Source organism: Furipterus horrens, unplaced genomic scaffold (assembly GCF_987537825.1).
Source record: "Furipterus horrens unplaced genomic scaffold, mFurHor1.1.pri manual_scaffold_4, whole genome shotgun sequence".
NCBI lineage: Eukaryota > Metazoa > Chordata > Mammalia > Chiroptera > Furipteridae > Furipterus > Furipterus horrens.
Window position 1 is genome coordinate 35,119,633 of NW_028327174.1, and position 20,479 is coordinate 35,140,111.

At 34.1% G+C, this 20,479-nt stretch overlaps 2 protein-coding genes across 2 annotated transcripts in view; one reads left to right on the top strand and one right to left on the bottom strand.

Moving 5' to 3' along the window:
- The window catches only part of IRAG2 (inositol 1,4,5-triphosphate receptor associated 2), a 79,554-nt gene extending 61,326 nt beyond the window's left edge, over positions 1–18,228 (top strand). Inside the window, exons 24-39 of the mRNA XM_090272929.1 lie at positions 1,695–1,741; positions 1,849–1,913; positions 2,066–2,173; positions 4,020–4,090; positions 5,577–5,634; positions 7,133–7,196; positions 7,286–7,313; positions 8,120–8,260; positions 9,243–9,377; positions 11,964–12,111; positions 12,953–12,996; positions 14,484–14,546; positions 14,663–14,712; positions 14,969–15,070; positions 16,721–16,828; positions 17,731–18,228. Coding sequence (XP_090129055.1) covers positions 1,695–1,741; positions 1,849–1,913; positions 2,066–2,173; positions 4,020–4,090; positions 5,577–5,634; positions 7,133–7,196; positions 7,286–7,313; positions 8,120–8,260; positions 9,243–9,377; positions 11,964–12,111; positions 12,953–12,996; positions 14,484–14,546; positions 14,663–14,712; positions 14,969–15,070; positions 16,721–16,828; positions 17,731–17,974 — 1,476 coding nt within the window. The 3' untranslated portion in view covers positions 17,975–18,228. The remainder of the gene's footprint in view (positions 1–1,694; positions 1,742–1,848; positions 1,914–2,065; positions 2,174–4,019; positions 4,091–5,576; positions 5,635–7,132; positions 7,197–7,285; positions 7,314–8,119; positions 8,261–9,242; positions 9,378–11,963; positions 12,112–12,952; positions 12,997–14,483; positions 14,547–14,662; positions 14,713–14,968; positions 15,071–16,720; positions 16,829–17,730) is intronic.
- A 71-nt stretch (positions 18,229–18,299) lies between these two features.
- The window catches only part of DNAI7 (dynein axonemal intermediate chain 7), a 47,030-nt gene continuing 44,850 nt past the window's right edge, over positions 18,300–20,479 (bottom strand). The window contains exons 12-13 of the mRNA XM_090272930.1: positions 19,399–19,517; positions 18,300–18,701 (exon numbers count right to left, since the gene is read on the bottom strand). Of these exons, the coding sequence (XP_090129056.1) occupies positions 18,425–18,701; positions 19,399–19,517 (396 nt within the window). The 3' untranslated portion in view covers positions 18,300–18,424. The remainder of the gene's footprint in view (positions 18,702–19,398; positions 19,518–20,479) is intronic.

The window sequence follows — 20,479 nt, forward strand, 5'->3', positions numbered from 1 at the left end:
TTTAACTACCTATAGGGTATAAGGTACAATTTCTTCAAAATTTAATTCAAATATTACCCTACTGTCTTCTATTCTGTGCATATTACTTTTCTCTGTGGAATGCTGCCTATAATTTATGAAGTGTTTGTTTTATATATTTGTCTTCGTGGCCTACAAACTCCCCTGGGACAAAGACTGTGTTTTTGTGTATCTCCAGCCTCTGTCCCCATTCCCAGCACAAAGTAGGCCTTTGATGACAGTTGTTGAGTTAAATGAAACTGACATCATGAGGGGCTTCAGTCACATTGGATGATCTGACCCAAAGACATTTAAAGCAGAGGTGAAATGAAATAAAGAGATGATTGCCCAACATTATGTAGGAGGATTAGCTTTAGAATCTTGCTTTGCAAAGTGTGTGGATTTTTCTAAATATTTGAGGTGAACATTTGAAAAGTTTATATTTAATTCATCTGAGTTAGGGTATCTCAGAGACAGTTCTGTTTACAGAGGAGGGGGTACTACATTTAGTTTGATCTGGGTTTATAGGCTGATACCACCATTCTGAATATTGCTGGGAAATTACTTTATTCATTGGCTTTCCTTTCCTTACCTGAAATAGGTAAATCTTTTCTTGTTAAGACCCACTGCATAGAGTTGTTGGGAAATTAAATGAGATGTACATCAAAGGGCTTTTGTACATTTTAATGTGCTGAACAGATGTAAGCTGCCATTATTGTACTGGGTAACTACATATTCAGCAAACTCTCGCTAAACCTTTCCTCTTCTGTGGTTATCATCAGTATTATCCTGGATAGATTCTAAATTCTGTGTATGGTACACTGGAATGTGTTTTGGTGAAGGCAGTTAGTAAGTTTTATATTTGATTATGGCACATATAAATGTCTTCATTTTCCATTGTCTTTGTAGATTTTTGATATGTCCAAATTATTTCAGTTTTAATCCAACAATTTTTAATTTATTTTCTTGAAGAGATCAAATAATAATGAAAATATGCTTATTAGAAAATCCTATTTATTAAAGAGAAACCTATGTTCCCATTGTATTTTTTGAAATAGAATAAGTGAACTAATCAACCCTAAGGTCCCAAAGTTCCCCCAAATTAGGAACTCCTGATAGAGACAAAGAAGTTCAAATGAGATTTTCAGACACTTGCCCTAGAAGCCTGGAACCTGTTAAGCTCTTTTGAGAACCAAGTAATAGGTGCTGACTTAGATGTAATCCCTCAGATTTTTGAGAATTTGATTAAGTTTGAAATGTATGATATGTCTAGCTAAAAAATTGAGACCCATTTTTAGATCACCAGGTCAAAAGTTTCAGGTTGAGTAGTATTTCCATAAATAGAAATGTTTTATGCCACATAGAAAGTTCTCTTTAAAGAAAATCTGACTTCATGAAATAAACTCTACCTGCCCTTTAACTTTAGAATTTGTTTTACCCAAGAATTTATCAGGTTTTCTTTAAATATTAGACTTGTAAATATACTTAAATTGGATTCTTTTGCAAGTACAGCTTTGAGGAAGTATGTATATCAGTCTGCCCTGTATAATCCCATCCCCATATCCTCTCCAAAAGATCAAAGTAAATATGGATTCATTTAAAATTATATGAAAATGTTTGCTTAAAACCACCTTTCTGGAATGAGAAATGTCAAATTGTTGAACTTATTTCTCCTTTTTTTTTTTTTTTTCCTTAAGGAGAATGCTATTGAACAATTGTCTTCTGAGAGCCTGCCAAAGTCCAGGTTTGCCTGTCTATTATATGTGTGTGGATTTGTATGTGTAATCACTTAATTTTTAAGAGATTTCTCTGGACCTGACACCCAAAATACTTCCGCTCTTCTTTTGGCAGGGAATGTTCCACACTATCATCTCCTGTACACACTTCATCCACTGAGAGTACTGTAACAAAAAGTGGTGAGTGAATTTGGAAAATATATGGAAATAGGGTGTTAGTAGTATAACTATGAGCTTGATGCTCTGTGACCTGATGACATGTATGAAAATAAAAAGGACATAGGCAAATAGTTTTGCATGGTATTCATGCTATAGTTTCTTCCTGGTAATAGATTCTGGATCAGAGACTTTGAATATGGCTTCTGGTGATCTGGATTGTAAATCACTCTGTGAGAAAGCGGAGGCTACAAGATCAGGTTCTGCTATGATGAAAGTGAAAGGTAAGCCCTTAAAGTGTCCAAGTATAGTTTTCATTCTAAAACACTAAGCAGACCTATAAGCTAGTAGAGTAACTATCCTTAGTAGCATTATTTTACAAAAGAGTATGGAGACACACTGTGGAGGGAAAAAATTCCAAGAGATGACTATTGCTTTTATGTATGATGTTACCAATCTTTTTTCAGTTCTGTCCATAGAACCAAAATTACAATATGTTTTAATGAGTTTTAAAATTTTCTTTATGGCCAAGATTGATTAGACACAACTGGGTTTCCACTCTGGCTCAAATGTGGAATCACTTGCCTGGGAAATTACAGAATCCTAATTAGAATCTATTAGGTTAGAAGATAGTCCAATTAGTGATGGTCCATTCAGGAGGCAAAAGAATTAGCTAAATGAGATGTTAGATCCTTTCCGCCACTTAACTCTGAAAGTAAAGTAGTTAGTTTCGACCATTCCCTGTGAAACAACACTGTTTATAAATAACATGGAGGGAATTTGCCAATATCTACTAAAATGTCAAATGTACATATCTCATTATAAAAACAATTTGATCTCAGGGAGTTTATTCTGTAGATATAAGTATACACATACCATATGACATATGTATGAATTTGTTTACTGTATTATTGTCTGTAATAACAAAATATCAGAAGCAAGTTAGCTATCAACTAACTAGTTAATTAATATATTTTGGCACATACCATGTAATGAAATACTTACATGCATCCATAAAACATATATAAAGAAACTTTTCTTGGAAGGATATTAAAGAACTATTGTTTCTTGTAAAAAAAAATAAAAACACCAAAGTACAAAATATTATGCATCACATATAAAAATTTGTGAAAAAAAGGACAGGAAAAAGTTTTTAGGTATGCATAAAATATCTCTAAAAAGCTAGACAAAAGAACATTGTCTATGAAGAGAGAGAATAGGTTTCTGCATGGCATGGATGGGAGGAAACATTTTCACTGTGAAATATTTTACATTTTTAATGTATTATCTGTCTTAAAACTTAAAAACAAAAATAAATTTCCATAAAGAAAGATTTTATATATCTGAAGAAAGGGATTACCATTTTGTTCTTATTCCCATATATCTGAAAAGTGATTACCATTTTATTCTTATCTCCATAAAAATTTTAAAAATATCATATATTCTTTAGCTATTTTTTTCTTAGAAAAGAGAGTAACAAAACCTATCTAGAGCTGCTAACTTTTGTCCCTGCACAGAGCTAAATTCAGGAAAATGGATCATGTGAAGAGAAAATCCATTAGAAAGTATATTACAATACAAATAAAGTATACAAAACTAAAGAAAAATTATAAAGAGTGGCATAATTTAAAAGTGCATCTTTGCTTCTTAGTTTGATGACATTTTATTAAGAAAGATACATATTTTAGAAGGATGTCTTTTGTTATCAGCCTTTAATGCAAGTAATTAAAAGAAAAACCTGTTTGTTAGGCTATAAAAAGTTTACTAAGCTACTAATTGTTCATCTTTCCTCCATCCAGTTTCTATAATTAAACTAGTAATGTGTTTGATTTTAAAAAGCAGAAGCAGCCTTTAAAGAGATATTAATATCCTGACTACTTGAAGGCCATTTATACAGATGTTTATTTCCACTAGGAAAGCTTATATGGCTAGCTTCCGTGGGAACCATAGCTTCTCTAGTCTTGATTCTGAATCAACAGAACATTTAAAGTTTTTTAGTATGTAATTCATCTCACATGTTAAGGCTTGTGCTACATACTAGTCTGCCCATATTGCCCCCTCACTCTTTCTTCTCCTTTCATTTGATATAGTTCCCCAACTCTCTAGTGTGTTTTTTTTTTTTTCTCATAGATATAAGTTCAGCCCATGAGAATATTGCACTCCAAGGCTCTGCGAATGAGGACAAACACATGTTAAATATGGTAAGGAAATATACACCTTAACAATAAAAATAATATTATATTACAATGGTGAAACTGTCCCTTTAAGTTGGCAAAATACTCTTAAAAACACTACCTCATTTTCTCCTTTCAAAATATTATGAGGTTAAAATAATTTAATGATTTTATAAAGAAGTTGAGGCCGAAGCATCTTTGTAACTTGTCCAAGGTCACACAGCAGTCATTTATTCATCAAGGGTCTACTGAAAGCAAGCTAAATATCAGTCAATAGAGGGCTTTTAAATAAGTGAAAGCATTAATAAGGTTGATGAAAACAGTGATATCTATCTTAAATATATATTCTAGTTTGGGGAAGAAACATACAGTTACTCCATAATTAGAGTGTGATTAGTAATAGGAAAGAAAAATCCTTGGTGTGAAAGGCCAGAAGAGGTGTCATGGAGGAGGTACGAATAGGATAAGATGAGAGGAGAGAGGGATAAGGAAGAGTAGAATTTGTAGGGTAAAGTAAGATCAGTTGGAGATCAGACACTAATAGTCTGGAAGGAGATTGTGTATCTGGCTATATACCCATTTTCTTAAACTTACCACCAGGATTTTTAGAAGCAGATATACACTTGTGAATTATCAGCAAAGAATCAAGTACGTGGATGAGCTTTCCCAAGGCTCTGGCAGTCAGGAAGAGCACTGAGGATATTGAACTCTTGATGATTTAATTTACTAATATGAGCAGACTGAGAAGGAGGTATTACAGTGATACCTATAATATCACTATTATAGTGATACAGTAGTGATATTATATCACTATTAATGGGGGAGAACAGAATGAAGGGACAAAACATCTTCAAGAAAGAGGAGATAATGGCTCTACCAAAGAAAATTGTCTTAGACTTGTATACCTCCAGCTTTCCCATTATCTTACCCAGGCAGCACAGTACGACCTCCTGATTATGGAGATTCTTGTTGTATAGATACATTTGTAAACAAGTTGATCGGTGACCTTAAAATATAACCATAGGGAGTAAAAGCACAATCTTAGCAGCTGTTTCTGACACAGTTTTTCCCACAACCTGTGCATGTCATAGCCCTAGATCACCCCCACTTGACCACTGCATCCATCCTATCCTACCTCTCTGTCAAGTTTCAGCATGTTCCTTGTCTGCGGAGACTTTTTATGCTACTCAGGCCATGGTGAATCTCTCTCTTTCCTCTGCAGAGCACTTACTTATCCAGATCCCATTTATTTGGCAATTAATCCTAGTTTGCTTTGTGGTCACATGTACCATGTCTGAGGCTTTTTATGTATTTCTGTCCTTTATGCTGCAGATAGATTAGAAGCACCCCTGGAGCTAGTCCTGTTTTCTTCTTTAACCCCTAGTACAGTTCTTCAAATACTATGGACTGTTTTTGACCAGGTAGGGTTAGGGGAGGACAGGAAGTTGGGAAATGATTGGTTATAAAGGATATCCACTCTATGTACAACAATATAATCTCTTTATGATTTTAGGAAGCCAAAAAGGAACCAAAAACAATAGATAAGCATGGAAAAGAATGTGTTGCAGGAGGTAAGGAATGTTCTCTCCCAACCCCTCGGTGCAATCTTTTGTTCCCTGCTGGTATTTTTATGGGTGAACTCTTTCCAAGTAAAGATATGGCATCTAAAAATTCTGCATCTCTAGATAAAACTAGCCAATAAAAGTGATTCTTGAAAATAGGAGGCAATTCCTATGGGCCCTTCTGCGTGACTGGGAGTCTCCATTCCCCCTTTTCCTTTCCCCCTTCCCTTGCTCCTACAGGCCCTCCAGTTGGACCGAGTTTCCCTCTAACCTCTAACCCCTTTCCCTCCCTTTCCTCAAAAAAAAAAGAGAGATTCTTGATTCTATTTGTATCTTTTTCAAAAAGCCACATTTTTGTTGCCATTGACTGTTAAGTCCCAGAGGATTACTGCCCTATTGTGAACTAAGAACCATGCCAATGTTGGTAGTAAATTCTCAGCTGTCCTTTGAGATCTGTTTCATCATTTCATTTAAAAGTCAATAAACCAGTATTTAAAGAATAAATGGGAGTAATTAGGAGAAACAAGTGGGCAGAGTTCAGGCTTTAGAGTCGCACAGACGCTATACTGAGTAGCTGTGAGTTTGGAAAGTTACTTAACTCTTGATTTCCTCATCTGCAAATTGAAAAAGATGAGTTATAAAAATGTTACCCTTTATTGAGAATACACTGTATGCTAAATCCTTGGCTAAATTCTTTATGTACATAGTTTTATTTAGTTCTCCCAAATATCTATGTGTGACAGGTAAACTGTGATTATTTCCTAGCCTGTGAACTGTAGATAATAACCATATCTATCACAGAAGATTTCCTGTGAGATTTGAATAAATTATGTATGAAGCACTTAGAAAAGTGTCTGGCAGAGAAGCACCAATAAAAGTTAGCTACTGTACAAAATTATTTCATCCTTATTTTAGATGATTTGATGAAGTTGTTAGCTTTCCCTCTTTGCAAAGTTTTCATGAAGAGTATCATTAGTATGTATAAAGAATCTTGTGGGACTGTCATATACTAAACCTGTGACTGAATGGTTGAGACCATGTGTATTGTTGCTGTTATTGTCACCAGTATTATTATTATGTTATGATTACTACTACTACTACTACAACCACTATTATTCATGCTGCTGTTGCTATTATAACATTGCTATGAAGGAGGACCAAGGTACCAGAGGAAGGTATGTGTTTAGCCACATAATTAAATCAAACAAACATTCAAATGCAAAGAATAAAATCGGACTGTTCTGTGACTCAGACCGCTTCAGGTTCCAAAGACTATTCACATGCTGAAGTGTGGACTAATGATTTTAAGATCATTATGATCCCAAGAGCATAGCATAACATTATCTTATATTTCGGCAAATGCGTGATTAGCTGGCTTTCACCTCAGACATATTTCAATGAAACACCTTTGTTTAGTGGAGAGAGGACATAACAGTTGATTGAACATGCCTTTAACTGTTGCTGTTAAGCCTTTTTAACCAAATAATATTTTGTTGTCTTTTAACAGACACTGCTGCTTCTTCTCTTCCTGTAACCACTGTGAAATCAGTTAACTTTAAACAAAGTGACAAGTAAGCTCTTTTTCACATAGCACGCTAACATTTTCTTTTTTGCCTGTCTGTTGAAATATGTTTGAATAAGTTCTTTGTCTATCTTACAGCACTTCTGCTAATGAGAAGGAGATAGAGGTGAGTGTAAAGTAAATATTTTTTACTTTCATTTAAAAAAAAGTATTTCAGACTCACTGGCCTACAGTCGATTCCAGCTTTTGCACAACGGTCACTCATTCGGTGTCTGGTTTGGCAATGACAAAGTGCAGGTAAAGTCCGCATGTCAACATTGTGTTGTTAAGAAGAAATGTCTCGTATAATTCATTATTAAACCTAGATATTGGGTTGGCCAAAAGTCTGTTTAGTTTTTTCTGTAAAATAAAAGACACAATTTTCATTTTTACCAGTAATTTTATTGACTTGGTTATTTTGAGTATACTGGCTATCTCCCACAGGGTATAACGTTAATTGTTCTCAATTAATGTCTCGATTTGATCGCTGTCACCTTCAACTGGTCTACCCGACCGTGGAGCATTCTTCAGTGAGAAATCTTCAGCATGAAACTTCACAAACCACTTTTGACATGGTCCATCAGTCACAGCAACTTCTCCATACACTACACAATTTTTTTTTTGTTTCAGTTGCATTTTTACCTTTCTTGAAATAATAAAGTATAATATACCATAAAAGTTGCTTATTTTCATCCATCTTCAATATTAAAATGGCTACACAAAAATTAACCAATTTTGATGAGTTTTTTTAATGGATGCTGATATGTCAGCTGTTATAATACAGTCTAACAAAAGTGTTTCAAATGAAGTTAAAGATAATCAAGCGCTACTAAAATCATCTTATGGGGAAAAAAACAAATGAACTTCTTGGCCAACCCAATATTTCACCACACCCAATTTTCTTCCTTCACACTCATGTTAATTTAACAACAGGCTGAATTTCTCAGATTATCTCTGGGATTTAAGTGTGACTGGTTTACCTTGGAGAAAAGAGTGAAACTTGAAGAAAGAACCCGTGACTTGGCAGAAGAAAATCTGAAGAAAGAAATCACTAACTGTTTAAAGCTTTTGGAGGTAAGAATCACAACATTTGGGAGCTATACATTTGGTCGTGTTGTTTTCAAAATTCCATATGACTTTACTTATATGACTGAAATGAACACCAAGCCCTGCCTGACCAGCCCAATGTCAATTAATAGGAGGTAAGAATTCAGGATCTGGGTAAAATAAAAGATTCACTCATATGTGTGTTTAAGTAATAAAACAATAAATGCCTTTTAAAGTAGTTATATGAGTCCTCTGCATTCTCTCTGGATTTTCAAATAGATTTCAGGCAGAAAACTAAATGATAGGAGATAGTATCAATCTTAAGCTTCAAAGAAGAGAATCAAAAGTCTATTTCCATTTAATTAACTGAAAAAAGAGAATGGGTTTTGTTAGTTGGTGGGCAAGTTCCCTGTGAGGTACATAGCAGTGTAACAACTGCTATTCTTCCATTTGTGAAGTCATCAGAAATATAGAGGTGGGTTGAAAACTTAAGAGGGCTAATTTGGGGAGAGAAATATTCATAAGTCAGTGAAGGCATACTCACACAGCTAGCCCAATCACACTTTGTCATCAATGGACAAACAAGGATAGTGGTCAGAGCCATATCTGATTTCGGTATGCTTACATTACTTTTCCTAAGAGTTCAAACTGTCCCTCTGATATAACATATTCAACTCATTTGTAAGCATAATTTCTTTACCATTACCAGTTAATCCCATTCCATTGTAGGAGAAAAATATAAATACACATGGAGTAGCAAATTTGGGAAGTAAGAAGGAAGGAATCAAGAATAGATTGAAAGACTTTGTGACCCTCTGCATAGTTCTACTGGATAGCGATAAAGATATTAACATTTCAGTGTCATTTCTGATTGGTCTTAGCAGCTGCTGAGAAAATTCTCCACCAAGAAAATTGAGATTTGACTGTCATCCACACTTACAACATAGTGTTAGAATCACTTGCTGAATTTTGGGATTGGGTACTTTTTAAGACATTGCTTTCCATGCAGTCTTTAACAGCTCTTTGTGAAGATGACAACCAAGCCCAGGAAACCATTAAGAAGCTCGAAAAGAGTATCACGTTCCTTAGCCAGTGCGCAGTACGGGTGGCCAGCAGGGCGGAGATGCTGGGAGCCATTAATCAGGTAATCTGTGTGTCTGCTTCTCTAGTTATAGTGCAATTACTAAAAGAATTATTTTTCCTGAGATTATAGATTATATTTCTAAGATCAAGTTTTAGGAAACACTCCTTTATTATACAAGACATATATGTTTAATACAGAAAAATGGAAAATGGAATATGTGGGAATGTAAAAGAAAATCTCTCCTAGTAGTATTATCCAGTGACAGTCATTATAAAAATTGTTATATATTTTTCAGACACTCCCTTTATACAGTGTTATAATCTATTCTTTTTTATTTTACATATAGCATAGATAGCTTTCTATGTGATATAAATTCCTACATTTGTCATTATTTTATTGTATTAGTTGAATAGATCATAAATTATTTAACCAAGTCCCTGTATTTGATCATTTCAGAATGTTTTTGATATTTTTCTATTATAAACAATATGATAATAAATATCCTTTTATATGCATCTTTGCACACTTATTCATAGAGAAGTAGAAATTCAAAAATTTTTGTGGGCAAATGTGAGAAGACTTAAATTTTTTAAATCTATACCTAAATAAACTTGTGAAAATACATTTTCCTAAGAAGAAGAAATTCTATTGTGGTGATAGTTTTGTTTTATTTTAAGATTTTACTTATTTTCTAGAGAGGGGAAGGGAGGGAGAAAGAGAGGGTGAGAAACACCAGTGCGAGAGAGAAACGTCGGTTGACTGCCTTTTCTATATGCCCTAACTGGGAACTGAACTCTCAACCCAGACATTTACTCTGACTCAAATCAAACCAGTGACCTTTTGCTTTGCAGCATGACACCCAACCAACTGAGCCCCAATTGTGGTGATAGTTTTAGTTTGATCATTTGTTACTCAATTTTAATATCATACTTTTTTTATCTCCTCACTATATAATAATATTCTTTGTTTTATTTTTATTAAAGTTATATATCCACATAGTTTAAAAAAGCTAAGAACAAGGCTTATTATCCCATTTTCCACATTCAAGAGAAATCACTTTCAACTCTTTTGGTTTGTTTTGTATTTATATCTGTATCTCTAAATAACATGCATATACTGTCACATAGTGAATTATTTTCAGTATTAGATAATTGTTAGTGTCCCACTGTGAAGGTGAATACTTAGTTCTTTTATCAGTCTCTGTTCCCTCCCACCTTTTCCCAGATTCTCACCTTGCTGTTGACTCCTCTTCTTTCCTGACCAAGTTTAAATTCTGTGGTCAAATACAATAGTCACTCCCTTGCATGAACCCTCAACACTTTCTCCTCTCTCTCTCTCTCTCCTCCTACCCCCACCCCCCATTTGGAAAATCTACAACCCTTTTTAAATCCACTTCTCCATCTGCTCATACCTGCATAGCTGGAAAACATCACACCTCTATGCTCACTAGCTCTGTTGAAATTCATCATCACAAACATCATGCAGGTCCATCGGGCCTCCCATCTATCACCCTCTCTTCTAAATACTAATTTAATACTTTCTCCTTAAACCATCATCATGTCCTCCCCATTTTCTCTGTCAAATTTTTGTCATATTTTTAATTTCTAGGCTCTTTTAATTTTTGCTGCTATTCTCAGATTGTTTTTAACTAATACCTTATTTTATGCATACAATACTAATTCTTAACTCTAGTTATTGGTAGGTTCCTTGAAGTTTTAGTTTTTCTGGTTTATTTCTACCAGCTTCCTTTTTTCTGTTTTTATTTTCCTCTTTTGTGCTGGAGGCTTCCCTCTAACATGTGATGATCAACTATAAGGCTGACTGGGAGCTCTGTATATGTTGAATGGAAAAGGTTCTTGTTGGCCCTGAGCTTCACACAAACTACAAATGTTTTGTTGGAATATTCTTTATGTCAATGGTTTTAGGACTTTCATCTTGGGATGTTAGATTCCCCAGAGAAAAATCTTCAGCTTCTCTTGAGGGTATAAGCCTGGCTGCCAGTGTTTGGGAACTGGAAGGAGAAATAAGGTTAGGTATCTCATTATTCAATATGTATAGACTTTTGCTTAAATCTATTCATTTCTGTATGAGCCACCATCAACTGTCTGTGACTATCCAGTCCATAGACCCTCTTGGTCAGATCTTTCTAGATATTCAGCCTTAGTAGTTTTCCACCAAAGTGGTTTAGGTGTGGTTGCTTGGCTAGCCTGAGTAAGGGAGGGCATCTGTGGATCTAATCACTTTTGACGTAGGTTTTCAACCATTTCTTCTGTTCACATATTCACCTTTAAGCTTAATTCCAAAGCTGCCACTAAATCCTGACCCTTTAGGGCTTTCCTAAGCTGCTTCTGGGCTTTTCTTACTGCTTATTTTAGGGTTTGGCTATTTCACATCTCAGTCATTTACCACTAGTCCTTCTAGCAGGCTTTCAAAATTTTATAGCTCTTACATGTTCTGTTCCATTTGCCCTTGTGGGCCCAGGCCTTTTATGTATTTTTCCTAGAAATATCTTTGTTGTAATTTTAGTGGGATGTAGAGATGGAGTGAAGATAAATGCTTGTTTCTAATGACCATCTTTTAACTAGGTATCAAAAATAACATTTTCAATATAAATTTGTGATTTTTTTTTTTTTTTTTTTCTATTAGGAAAGCCGGGTTAGTAAAGCAGTGGAAGTGATGATTCAGCATGTAGAAAATCTGAAGAGAATGTATGCTAAAGAACATGCTGAATTGGAAGAATTGAAACAGGTTCTTTTGCAAAATGAAAGGTCATTTAACCCTCTGGAAGATGAAGGTAATAAAAGTTTAAGATAATAATACCAGTTATGGTTTTCTAACATTTGTCTCTCTCATTCTATCTCTTACCAATTTTTTATTATGTCTTTAATATAAGACCTTTAGGTTAATGTTATATTAAAGAATAACTCATTCCTGTCATCTATATAGCTGAAAGTAGAATGTCAGTTAGATAACAGGTTGGGAGACAAGGATTCTTTGATAATGGCATCAATAATTCATTAAACCAATTTGAATTGCTGAGATCAGAGAATATATTTAATCCAACCAATTGAGTTGACCCTAGTGTTCTCCTACTTAGGATATATTCAGATTGGCTCGTCCTCCACACATAAAGCAAGGCAGAACAATTTTAATGAGCCACTCTCCTTAACAGTGGTTATTATGTATTCCTCATAGAAGGAATAACCCTGGATAACCAATAAAGCTGACTCATGAATTGGAAAATAGGGAACATATGAGGCTATAGAAAATATCTTAATATAAGATTTATAATAGTTTATTCACAATATGAATTTCTGAGAATTCTTAATATGTTACCTCTTCTAGCAAAGTAACTGTATTTGATTATCTTCTATCTGTAACTTTGGATTCATTTAGTCAGTAGATACTCATTTAGTGCCTATTATGTGCTAGGTCAGCATGCTGGACGTATGTAGTGACATAGAGGACTATATTCCATTGGTTAAGATGGTAGTTGTTGTGAATCACTAAATAAATGATAACTGGATATTTCTCACTTCAGGGTCTTCAATATTTTCTTGGTAAAGAGTTAAGACAATTGCATTAACAAAAATGACAAGTGTAATTTCTAAAATGTGCAAATGTTTTCCCTTCAGATGACTGTCAAGTTAAAAAACGCTCAGCTTCTCTAAACTCCAAGGTAATTAATAATTCACTTTGAAAATGTTTATCGAATATTATATGTGAGATGTTTAAAAATATTTGAAGCAATATAGCTTTAAATGAAAATCATAAAACAATAATTTTAATTCATATGTATGTATGCATATACATATGTGTGTTTGTTTATGTGTATGCTTTTATATTTCCTGCTATATCGGTATAACAATTAAGTTTGCCTGTCAGTGAGAAGGAAGCTGTAAACAATAGTTTCTCTCATGTGAAATGGGAGTTGAAAATAGGCAACTGGTAGAGCAGCTTCACTAAATCTATTGGGTTCAGTCTCTTCCTCTCCAGCTGCTTCCATTCCAGGCACCAAGCCATGGTTATTATACTGAGTCACATTCTAAGAAAAAGGAAAGGCAAAGACAAGTATTCCCCTGCCCTTTAAAGATAACTTCCTAGAAATCCAAGATAGCATTCTCTTTTCACTTTTAGCTGCAAATGAACCTGGAAATACAGTTTTTGTTTTTGTTGTTTTTTTTAAATTCTGGAGGCTGTATGCCTAACTAAAAATCAAGGAGTTGAAAATAAGGATTGCACAGAATTTTGTAGTAGTATTTTTGAGCAAGTGACTTTAATATCATCCCATCCAAATCTCTTCTTCAGTCATGAGGAAAGAGAGAATCACAGAAGTGATTAGTTATGATATATGTAGTGGTAGAAACATGATTTGAACCCAGGTTTCATGGACCACAGTTTGATATTCTTGATGTTCAACTAACCTATGAAATTAATTTAGGGATGATGGTTGAACAAAAGAATTCACATGAAACTTTAAAATATTTTTATTTCCTGAAGTTGTACTTACTCAAACTTTAAGAACCACATAATACCATATAACCTTTTCTTCTGTGAAAAGCTCAAGACTGATATATATAAAGACATCCATTCACTTAAAAATATGCCCATCCTTAAATGTAGTAAATGGAACAAATACAGCAATTTTAAAAAGCTATAAATATAAGTGTATAGTTATCTCCTCTTGAGTAGGAGAAAATATTTCTAAGAATGAAAGAAATGATAGAAAAAGACAGGAAGAGATGAATAGATTTGGCTGTGTATTTAATAATGAAAAAATTTTCTACCCAAAATACCATGAACAAAATAATATGGGCAAAGATCATAAACAAGTGGTTCTTAAGGAAGATAGATGTAGATAGATACATGGTTATTTAACATAGAAAATGTATTGAATGTTACTACAAGACATCCTAAACATGAAAGCTTATACTTCTTATTTGATTGGCAAAAATCATACTCACCCATTGTTGGGATGGTGAAATATAAATAAGTAGAATATTACTGGAAGGCAATTTAGTCATAACAGACTCCTTTTAAAAATGTCTACTGTTTTATTCAGCAGTAGTCAAGTGCATGGATGTCTATGTTCAAGAATATTTACCAATGTTGCATACAAGGAGAAAATAGTAATTTTCTAAATGTGTATTTTCCCCCCTTGAGTAGCCATCTTCTCTTCGAAGAGTGACAATTGCTTCTTTACCCAGGAATATTGGAAATGTAGCAATGGTAAGCAAAGTTCTAAATGTGCTGCCACAAGTAAAACTAGTTTTCATATAACAAAAATATAAACTTGTTTCACTAAATTCACATTTTATCATTTCTTTAACATCCGAACTTTAAAGGTGGCTGGGAAGGAAAACAATGATCAATTCAGTAGGAGGTCAAGCAGTTGGTAAGTGTAATTACATGGTTTCTTTTTGGGAACTTTGCTATTTTGAGTTGTGCTAAAGTAAATGTTTGAATTTGACATAAGCGGAATAATTATAAAAATTAGCATATCACAAAATTGTTTTATTATGAAATAAGTATTATGTACCAAGGAAAATAGTTAGAACATATAATTTTTGTATTGATTTAGGCAGTGGGAAATAAATTAATAGCTATGGATGTATATGATTTGACAAGTGGATATAATCATCTTTACGTAGGCGTATTTTGGGGTCAAAGCAGAGTGAACACCGTCCCTCATTACATCGATTTATCAGCACCTATTCCTGGGCAGATGGTGAAGAAGGAAAATGTGATCTAAAGTAGGTGAAGCTTGGCATGTTTATTAACCTGACATGAGCTGGGGCATAAACTGTGGGGATCACTTTAATTCTGTGGAGATGAGATCAGTGCTGCATCATCAGAAAGATAATCCACCGTTTGAGACTTATAAACTATAAAGCACTATATAAATGTTATTTTGTGAATACATTCACCTTTGTAGTTCTTAGAACTGTAAGATTTGGGGTTTTAGGTTAGAAAAGAACCTGAAATTTGCCAGATTTGTGAAGATGGTTTTCTTTCCTGTATAGCTATCTGGCCAGTGGGGGTGGGTAGGTGTATGAATAAAGAGCCGCAGAAGTAAAATGCCCATTTTTTAAAAAAGTACATGAGATATAGATAGATACATACATACATACATACATACATATACACACACATATATATACACACATAGGCCCATATGTAATATATGTGCATAATATATATTTTCCCTTTACATAAATGAAGAGCAGGGGAAACATAAAACTCTGTATTACTAACTCTATATCTAGCAAGTTAAATAAAATATACTTCTATAGCACAAAGAAGAAGGCAGGAAGGAGCGACATGAATAACATGACTCTAAGTCATTGGGTGACATTGGACAAATGGCTTTAAACTTACTTGGTCTCAGTTTCCTCATCTGGAGAGATCTTAATGAAATGATTTAATGTTTGTTTTATACATGTTCACTGAGTGCCAGCTATGTAATAGACACTACACTCAATCCTAAGGTATACAAAGATGAGTAAGACATAGTGCCTACATTTAAAGTTTTTTGTGTTTTATGTGTGTTTAAATAATCCTGTCACATGTACTGAACACTTTTTTAGAGTTACCATAATAGATATTTTCTGATCCAGGGTGAAAAAAAATTGTTTTCTTCAAAAGATTACAATCTATTATTTGCTTTTTGTTAGTATGGTATGATTTTTTTTACTGAGACGTCTTGTAAGCAAAAGACTAAGACCTTGAGAATCTTAAGAATGCAATTGATCCTGGCTTTTGGGTCTCGTTTCCTTTAAAAACTAAACTAAAATCTACCACATACACTCCCTATATTTGTTTGACTAAAACAAACTTTGAGACACAGTTCCCTTTGACAATTGTGAGGGCATTATGAGCTTGAGATATCACAACTCAAATCAAATTAGGAACTCATCAATGAACATAGTAATGAAACAAAGTTTTGTTTGGGTAAGGGAATCCTTCTGCAGATAATATGATTTTATTAAAATAACATCAATTCAATTGCTATTTGCTAGATCACTGAATACTGCTAACATATTTTGACTAGCTTTATACTGAGAACATTTTCATAAGCAGTTTTAAAATTAATTATTTTTAGAGAAAGAGAAGAAATAACACTTTGATATTACTCCAATTTAGCATTGTCGAAAATCCAGCAGAGAAAAGAGTCAAGTCAACTAAGATAGGTTATTAAAGCCCCTGTGGTAGAAGAATACTTAATTTTAAAAATGGTTAAATGTATAAATTTGGTGATTTCACTTTTAGAAGTAGATATTTATCAAAACTTTCTAAAGCAAAACAAATATTTGTGAGCATGTTTATTAATATAGTAAAATTTAGCAATACTTTATAGCATATTATCTTTAGTTTTGAATATTTAAAAATATACTTATTTACAGAACTAAAAATGACTCAGAACCACCTGGAGAAGAACTAGTAGAAAGGACAAGAAAGCCAAGTCTTTCTGAAAAGAGAAACAATCCATCAAAATGGGATGTCTCTTCAGTGTAAGTTGTCTCTTTGCCAAATTATATCATTTTAGTGGAATGGGGAAAAGTAAGGCAGAGTTAACAGTATTACTCTTGATTAAGTTACTTTACTAAAAGACTTGTCAAATTGTTAAATTTAAGATGAATAACAAACTGCATATGGTCTACAGGGGCTATCCCTGAACTTCTGAGTTTCAACGGGCAGCAGAGTTCAGGGTTGGAAGCTGGCCCTGAGGCCAGACGGCCCAGGCTGAGCTCCAGCTCTGGCTGTGTGCTGGGCGCATTCATCCATCTCTGAGCACCAGTTTCTTCATCTATAAAATAGGGGTGGGATAGGTACCTATGTCATTGTTTTATTGTCATGATGAAATGAATTAGCATGTGTCAATAGTACAGTGTTTAGCCCAGAGTTAACAATTTTCAAAGACTTAGATACTGTAATAAGCTTTTTTGGTGCGTGTTTCTAAAAGAAATCATTTAAATTTCAGTACACACACACACAAAAAAATCTAAGGAATGGTAAGAAATAAGTGACATGTTTATATATACATATGTAGATACACATACATTCTACTTTACTCAAATAATATTTTTGTTTCCACTGTAGGAACATGTTGTCTTACCTGATTAAAAGAATGAGATAAATACTCGTATGTACTTGTTAGGAGTTAAATAATGCCTAAATCACATAATTTTCAGATTCTCACCATAACATGTTATTTCTTTAATTCTAACAATGATGGTGGGGGGCAGATTGTGGCCAAAACCAAACAACAGATCACATCATGTAGTTTACTACAAAGCGGTGTTGCTGGTATGCATGGCAGGCCAGTGACTTGATTGGTATTGTTAGTAAAAGGAGTGTTTCTAATAATGGATTGCTATGATAACCAAATTCTGAATTTGTGTTTTCCTTACAGTTATGACACAGTAGCTTCCTGGGCAACAGATCTCAAGACTTCCGTGAGAAAGGCAAATAAGGCGCTCTGGCTTTCTGTTGCATTAATTGTACTCTTTGCAGCTTTGATAAGCTTCCTCACAGGTCGGTTTTTCCAAAAGTCCGTGGATGCCGCTCCCACCCACGATGGAGACTCCTGGATGTCTCTAGAACATATCTTGTGGCCATTTACCCAACTACGACACAATGGGCCACCACCAGTATGATTGTAGAATATCCTAATGTCTGTATCTTGATTTTTAAAGTTTAAGCATCTGAATTTTGTAAATTAGTAACTTTTAGCTGGGAGCGTAGAGCCTGGAACCAGAGGTTCTCAGAATGACTATAAGATTTTTAAATTTCCTCTTTTTGTGAATATCTCCCCCATGATCTTTTAGTGAGCTTTTTGAGGAGGAGATATTTTATATTGTTTGTTAAAATTTATTGAAATAAAGAATCATTAAATCTTCATACAGTGAAAGCTAAGTCTCAGTGGGCTGGTATTCATAGGGAAAAAACCCACATATTAAAAAGGTAAAATTTGAGTGTAATTGCTGATTAGATCATTTTAGCAGCTTATTTGAAATATATTCACTTGTTAAATTTTATTGAGGAAATAACTGATTTTTCTCCAAGTTGCTTGATTCCGCATACTGAATAAAATTTATCGGTAGAGATTAAGAATAGCTGAGTAATCTAATCGAGAGTAGCATATGGCATACAGAGTCAATAAACTGGCAGTTGGAGCTCCTAGTTTTCTCTATGGCTTCTTCAGAAGCAAAATCTTTAACCATGTGATACAGAGTGGAGTGAAACTCAGTTTCTTCTTTAAGAGCTTCAGAGAATGCCTCACTGTATTCATCAATCTTGAGTCTTTGTGCTCTATCACCATTAAACATTAAAAGGGTCCAATTAGGATTTTTAATAGGTTCCTCTTCTTTAGAAAGGTATTCACTCACCTAAAGAAAGAAAATTACAGAAATCTGTTAATAGTTCCCCTTCTATTAGGTATTTTAACAGTAGAGTATTATTTAAAGGGATCAACTCAGTCCCCAGAATTTTGGTGTTTATAGAGCTTATCAAAATGTATTAATTCTCTCAACAAATATTTATTGCGTGGCTGTTATGTGTCAGATACTATTCTAGTTGCTGGGGATGTAATAACAATAAAGAAAATAACCACTGATTATTAATAACTTATGATTGTCCTTAAGGAGCTTACATTCTAATGGCAGAAACACAATAAACAAGGTGAATAAATATGGCAGCCAACTTACACTAAAATATTTGTCAGTCAGCTTTTAGAATTTATGAGGCAAGTAGTAAATGTGCCTGAGAGTTAAACTGGAGGCCTCACTCTCAGGGGAGCATTTGTGAATCATAGATATATATTCACGTTAAAGGCTCCATTTCTTCTTGAGGCACTATAAAGAGATATGACTCTAGTCTGAAATCAAGAACATTTGGTACCATAGTAAACAATGAAAGCATAACTTTTACATAGTTTAGTTTTATATTTTTGACAACATTTTAAAAAATGTTTTAAAACTCCATTTTGAATGTTAAAAAGAGAAATCATGATCTATATTCTTTTAGCTTTTGGGTACCTTTTCTTTTGGAAGACAAAGCAGTGTTATGGGTTTTTGCATACTGTACCTTAAATACAACATTTTTAGAACCACATTTCGTATTCCACCTGCTCCAACCAAACTCAAAAGCAGGACTTAGCAGGGCCATTTGTCGATAAGCTTTCATTTCTACCAAAGGCACCTGTCAATATACAAACAAATAGAATTGATCATAGAGCCTTCTCAACAACTCTCCCTTCCATTCTTGGTCTCCTATAGTCTATTCTCAACACAGAAAAATCCACTTAAACTATGAGTCAGATTGTATGACTCCTCTCAAAACAGGGCAATGGCTTTACCTCTCTCTCAGAATAAAATCCAAAGTCTTGACAGTGGTCTACAAGGGTCTGCGTGATCTGATGCTACCCCACATACACCCCATTACTTCTGACTTTATCTTTTCTTCTCCCTTTGCTCTCTTAGCTTAAGGTGCCTGGCCTCCTTGCTGTTCGTCCAATATTAAAGCATAGCAGGCCACTCAGTCTGGAAGCTGCTTCCTAAGATATCCAGTTGGTTAAATTCCCCACCTCGAATCTTACTTTCTTACTGAGCTGCCAATACCCTATTTGATACTGTACACTGCCCTAACCCCAGTGTTCATGATCTACCTTTTCTTTTTCCCATAGCACTTTATACATCTTTGACATGAGATAATTTTATTTTTTATATCTATTGCTTAATTTTGCCTCCCTCTACTAGAATTTAAGGTCCACAAGGGCAGGAACCTTTTTTTTTTTTTTTTCCTACATATATACACTCTTACTGATACAATTATTTTCAGATGTTATATGAATGTCTACCTACATTGTCATTTTCTGATATATTATAACCTTGTTCCTGAGTATTGAACATGTCTGCCCAAAACACCTTTCATGATTAGAAACTACTTAGAAACTAGAAACTACTGGGTCTTCATTTATATGTTAACTAAATGTCTGCTGTATTCTAGGAATATGCTAGATGTTAGAAGAATCAAAGTTGATTACTGATTCTTCTAGTCCTCAAAGAGCTCATAGTTTTAATATGGAAGAATCTCATTTAACTAAAGCCTTATGAGTAACACAGAGGAGTATGTAGACAAGGAGGCTCTGCCAAGTAACAGAA